This window comes from Alligator mississippiensis, chromosome 11 (assembly GCF_030867095.1).
Source record: "Alligator mississippiensis isolate rAllMis1 chromosome 11, rAllMis1, whole genome shotgun sequence".
Classification (NCBI taxonomy): domain Eukaryota; kingdom Metazoa; phylum Chordata; order Crocodylia; family Alligatoridae; genus Alligator; species Alligator mississippiensis.
In genome coordinates, this window is record NC_081834.1 from 59,262,238 (window position 1) to 59,268,147 (window position 5,910).

The 5,910-nt window shown below is 41.1% G+C and overlaps 1 protein-coding gene across 1 annotated transcript; it reads left to right on the forward strand.

Moving 5' to 3' along the window:
• The first annotated feature begins 365 nt into the window (after positions 1 to 365).
• Positions 366 to 5,390, forward strand: LOC132244148 (acidic leucine-rich nuclear phosphoprotein 32 family member E-like). The gene is made up of 5 exons (XM_059715191.1): positions 366 to 515; positions 1,326 to 1,448; positions 2,917 to 3,082; positions 3,524 to 3,672; positions 5,091 to 5,390. Exons 1-5 carry the CDS (start codon positions 456 to 458, stop codon positions 5,163 to 5,165), a joined length of 573 nt encoding a protein of 190 aa, XP_059571174.1. The 5' UTR covers positions 366 to 455; the 3' UTR covers positions 5,166 to 5,390.
• Positions 5,391 to 5,910: the final 520 nt, after the last annotated feature.

A 5,910-nucleotide genomic window follows, 5' to 3' on the forward strand; every position in this document is an offset into this window, starting at 1 on the left:
GCTTTTGGCTCCTTGCTTCTTCTGATGCATCTGTTCCTGGCTTTCATCAGAACCAGGACCGTGGGTTTTTGTCCGGCCCTGTAAAGGACTGCGATTGTGAACTCTGTCTTGGTGGTTGTGCTTTCTGAAGCCAGCATGTTAACAGAAATAAATTAAGTTTTTATCTTCTGGTTCTCTGTGATGGTGCTTCATACTCTGTTTACTTCCTCTCAAGGTTGATATGGTCGATGAGTTCAGACAACTCAAGTTCAGGTCGTCCCAGATGAGAAGTAAAGCCTGTCGTCAGGCTGCTGGTTTGACCCGAATTGCTTGCTTGGTTGAGGGTCCCTATTAAAGTAATAAGTGACGTTCTGTTTTGTTTCAAGGTGACAGAGTTAGTGCTTGATAACTGCTGATCCAGCAATGGCGAAATTGAAGGTCTGAATGACTCCTTTAGAGAGCTGGAGTTTCTCAGCATGGCCAACGTAGAGCTGACATCCCTGGCCAAGCTCCCCACCTTGAGTAAGCTCCGAAAGGTATGCATCTTCAGACAAAAACCCATCGGTTCTCTCCTGCCAAAGTTGTATACCTTGAAACACAGCAACAGTTAAACTACTTGTGTATTTCCATAGTCGCAGTCACGTTTGCATCTCATTGAAATGTTTTCCTAAACATTGCGAACTTAAGAATTAAGTCTTTAAGACCCTGAATGTAATTAAAGCTGGTTTCAAACATTAATGAGCCAAAGTACTGAAAAAGCATCACTTGAAAACTGTTAACGATGGCCATCCCAGTCTGTTGTAAAGAGAGGGGGTCGGGAGCAGTCGCATTAGGTGAAGTGGTGGGAACACTGAAATCATTGTTCGTTACCTGTAAGGAACCAGTTTCAACCTAGTCTGTTGACCTAAAGCCTGTACGAAGATCCAATGCTCTGTTTCACATCCCCGTGTAAAAAATAAAGCCTGGAAATATTTTAAGTTTGCACCATAGTAAGTATGCTAACTGAACAGTTGGGATCGGTGAGATCACTTGCCGACTTACAGTAGAACATGCTTGAGTGTCTGTAGGCACCCAAGTATGAAACTAGTTAATGAATTATCACTATCAAGTGCAGGCGTGAAGAGCTTCTGAAATAAATGTTAGGCTCTAAAGAGACATACATGTGATCAACATGGGTTGCTATGTTTTTAACCAGATTTCATTTTATGCAAGTAATCTGAGGTTTTACGGGCTCTACAGGAAGTCAGTAGTCTTGTGATGCATTTGTTCTTTCAATAAAATACAGGCTCTTGATTTTGATAGCAATCAAACCAACCATCTAATTATCCAACTTTTGTGCGCTGTAGCTGGAATTGAGCGACAACGTCATTTCGGGAGGCCTAGAGGTCCTGGCAGGAAGATGTCCAAATCTCACACCTCTAAATCTAAGTGGCAACAAAATCAAAGATCTCAGCACTGTGGAAGCCCTTGTAAGTACAAAGTCAGATTCTTAGAAGATTGCAATGTGTTAAAGAAGTCAGAATCTTTCTAGCATTATAAAAGAAAAATAACAATAATTTTATCATTGAATGCAAATGTAAAGTTTGTAAGTGCCTGACGATAGAAGGTCATTGCAAGTAGAAGGGATAAGTACAACAAACACAGTTGAAATAGGAAATCAATAAAACACAAAAAGATAATAAACAAGATGGCTTTAGTGTGACATTCAGCAGAACTGAACAGTATGCAAAAAGTAAAACTCTCACTATTTCCCAAGCCTTGGGTAGCTTTTTGTTGCCAGTTCTGGCAACATTTGAATCTTCTTTTTTCTGAATTTCTGTATCCCCCAGTATTGATTACTCCTATTGCAATAAATGCATCATCCGATGGTTCATTAGAGACAGACTTGTAAAGACACTGTAGTAATCAATTTTGTGTCAGCTGTGGGGTTTACAGGAGGAGATGTATTCAAACTTGTGGTCTGTCAGCGATAGTTCTGTATTCCCCCGTATTTGTTTTCAGTGGTTAAAACGCATTAAAAGACACCGTGATTTCTTTAATAACAACCGATTTCTGCGGAAAAAGAAGTGAAACTGCTTGGTTAGTAAATGAAAGGTATCCACAAGACCATTTTTAACAAGTGGTTTGTGGCCTAGTAAAAACAGTTCACAAATTTTTAATTAAGTTTTTGGAAGCAAGGTGCTAATCTTTATGATTAATTTTGCTGTTCTTATTACTAAACACAGGCTAAACAAGTGTTTTAGAAACTTGGTAATGATAGTCTGCCTTGCATCTCACTGGTTCGAGTTGTCACAGAGATAAAATTGTTTCTATTTAAGTTAATTATACTTGTTGCATACTTGTTTAAGTGCCAAAACTACCCTCTGAAAGTGGTGTCTCTTATACATGGCCCCCAAAACCGCAATTTCTTAGTATCACTGAAGTATTGAAAAGAACACCTCAAACAGCTAATGATTATAATGGGCTACAAAACCCAGATCTCCTACTTCCTAAGCAGGATTACCTCTATCAGCACATCCCATAGCTGCCCCATTCAGGCCATGGAAAGCTGTCTGTCCACCAGGCATGGTAGGATTGGTGCTGGGACAGTTGGCTGTGCTGACCCCAGAGAATGGGAGAGCCCTGGGTGATTTATAGGATCATATGGGGCTTCCAGAAACAAAGACATACATCTTAATGGGAAGTAACCTGGGTCACAGCTATTTCAAAAGCAAGTGTAGAGGGAGAGGTGGTATCTCTGGTCTTATGGGGAAGGAACTTTGACTGTCAGCACCAAGACTTCTTAAATGAACTCTGGACAATGGGGAACAGCAAAGGAGAAGAGAAGGTAGTAGGTATACGTAGTAAAATCAATGACATTTAGGAGGCAACAGTCCAGTACTTGGAGGTACCAAATAGTTATTTCATCTCAGTGAGTCATTTTTCATTCATTTTCAGCAAAATCTCAAAAACTTGAAGAGCCTGGACTTGTTCAACTGTGATGTCACAAACCTGGAGGATTACAGGGAAAGCGTTTTTGAGCTGCTTCAACAGATCGCCTACCTAGATGGGTTTGATCAGGAAGATAACGAGGCCCCTGACTCGGAAGACGAGGATGATGAAGGTAACTTCTCTAAACATGCAGTCATGAGTTATGCCATTCAGTCGGTATCTAAATATAAAATTGGAACTAGAGTGACTGTGCAACTGCTGGAGCACAAATCAGCTACATTTTTGAAGTGTAGGCCAGTATCAAATACTGCTTCTGTTGAGTAATGAGGGCGGGGGGAATGCGCTTGCAACAGTGTAGTCATGGGTGCTGTGCACAGTTAAAGGAGAGTTGCACGTAGGAAAACATGAGTACAAATCTTTTTACTGAGACATAACTATATAAAAGCAGTCGTTTTATTGCTGATACCAAAAGCTTTTGCTTTTTTTTGTACCCGTCATTTTCATATTTGATTCTGTAGCTCATTTGGTTTTTAGAAGCTTATTTAAGATGAGTTTACAAACGAGCCTTTGAGGTTTAAGTGAAGCTGTAAGGAATTAATTACCTGCCTTTCAGAAGGGGATGAGGAGGATGAAGAAGATGAAGATGAAGCTGGTCCACCAGGAGAATACGAAGAAGTTGAAGATGATGCGGGTTCAGATTTGGGGGAGGGTGAAGAGGAGGAAGAAGTTGGTCTTTTATACCTGATGATGAAGGAGATCCAGGTAGGACTTTCCCTTTTCTACTGTAAGACTTAGGATTTCCTTGACACTGTCTGATTATACATGTGTAATAATTTAAACTTCTGTAAGCAGAACCGTGTAAATCCACTATCAGATGTGAGCCATAGGCTACTTTAGAGAGAGACCTTTTACTATCAAAAAAGTGCGTTGCAGTAGGAGAGCCACTTCTCTTTGGTATTCTGCATTGTCTTGCTCAGTGAAATGCTTCAAGGTTCATTACTGCGCTGCCTTGAAGAATTAGTGTTGTTATCTACCAGGACACCAGGTCAGATTTTGAGGAGAAAAACCCCCTTCCAAAGCTAAAAACGAAATCTCATTTGAGGATCTGAGTAAGAACTTGGCAGTAATACTTTGAGAAAATGAATGAACACTTGATTGGTGGGGGTGGCAATATTGGTAGAAACCTCAATATACTTAGTGGCTTCTGTGTACGGCGGCTGCCAGGAGGTGAAGAACTGCAGCATGGGCTAAAGAAATTGGGAACTAAAGTACTCCTAATGTTACCACAACACAGCTTGGTAACAGAGGAAGGACTCCTTTCATTTGTTGTTGATGGGGAGTAGGCAGTAGCCAACATTAAGCGCACACGGTTCAGAAAGTCCCGTCTTAACAATTTCAGTATATTTTGGAAAGGGAAAATGAGGACTGGAATCAGCATAATTATACACCAGCTAAACCTGAACTTGAATAAATCCAGCAAAAGCACATCCTAAATTTACATGTCGGTTAAAGATGAAATTCCAGAATGAATTGCTAAATGCCTTTCAACTTTTACCAGATGTTGTAAAGCATTTCATTTGGCAGATAATATATTTGCAAAGATATTTACCTATATGCAAAAAAAGCTTTAGTTTGTCCTCAGTTCCTGCTATTGCACTTATACTACTGGAGATCTCGGTGTATGTGTGTAACATTTCTAGGATTTCATGTAGCCAAGTGGCCTAAATTTGTCCAGTTACCCCATTTATAAAGCAACTTTTGTTTTGTTTCAAAACAAAACAGCTCTGGATGTATAAACTCTTTTTTCTCCCTTCTTGTTTGACTTCCGTTACCGACAAAAAGGGTTCTTCTCAGCTGTTGCTGTTGTGGGCCACTGAATTTTGTAATGCTCTTCTTGAGACATTTTCACAGCTAGTTGGCATAATCATTAGGTCAGAAGTAACAGCAGAAAAAGACTCTAATAAAAGACTCCAGCCTTGGTTTTGTACATCTTTGCTAACCTGATAAGTGTAATACAGTAAATTGGGACTCTGGCCTGTACAAATGTCTAGTAATAAAAACAAATTAAACATGATCTTTAAACCTCAAAGTGCTGTTTTAATCTTCTGCAAAGCACATGTCATTACAACCTAAGCATACGGTAGTTTTTAAAAAATCTCTTAATGTTCTGTATCTTGAAGGATGAAGATGATGATGACGATTACGTCGAAGAAGGTGGCGATGAGGGGGAAGAAGGCAGGTTCTGCAAAGCATGAAAGCTGTTTGCTTTGTTTTTTTAAACAACATGTCCATTCTTTTGGCATCTGTAAATTAGCAAATCTCAGCTCGCTGCCATTGTCAGCTTATGGCACATCTGTTCAGCTCATCTGTTTAACACCACATAACCCTTGGATGAAATGGGCAAAAAAAATCTTTCACGTTTAAAGGTGTACTTGGTAGTCCTGTTTGTCTGAGACATAAAGACATACCAAAAACTAGAACTCTTGGTTTCAAAATGATACCTTTTATTAGACCAACTGGGAAATGGCATTTTCTCCCAAATGGGGAGAACCTTGTTGGGGAACTGGACACAGGGTCCAGTGTGTCATTAATCAATGCCAGCCTTGTGTCACCTGCAGCTATAATCCTGGGGAGGACCCTTACCATTCCAGGGGTGGGGTGCCCACCATTTAAGGTACCTGTAACATGTCACTACATCGAGCGGAGAGGCTGTGGGATGTGCATAGACGCGAGTGTGCTGGAAGGGGCTCCTGTCCCCATCCTGGCAGGACGTGATATTATGGAGCTAGAATACCTGCCCAGGGAGGAGGGTCACCTCCTAGAGCTAGAGCCAGAGTCCTACCGTGTTAATGTGGTGACCCGTGAACAGAGCGGAAAGGCTAAGGCGGGAGGAGTGGAAACTTCCCAGGGCCTGGTCACCCAACTGGCTACAGAGGCAGAGGGGGAGGAAGGAGAGACTCTGACTGCAAGCAGCCCCTGGCCATTGAGGAAACCAGCGAC

Excerpts from the sequence above, each read along its gene's own strand:
- LOC132244148 (XM_059715191.1), top strand. The coding sequence starts at position 456 with ATGGCCAACGTAGAGCTGACATCCCTGGCCAAGCTCCCCACCTTGAGT. Across the intron at positions 1,449-2,916 it reads TCAGCACTGTGGAAGCCCTT|CAAAATCTCAAAAACTTGAA; the intron begins GTAAGTACAAAG and ends ATTCATTTTCAG. Across the intron at positions 3,673-5,090 it reads TGATGATGAAGGAGATCCAG|GATGAAGATGATGATGACGA; the intron begins GTAGGACTTTCC and ends TGTATCTTGAAG.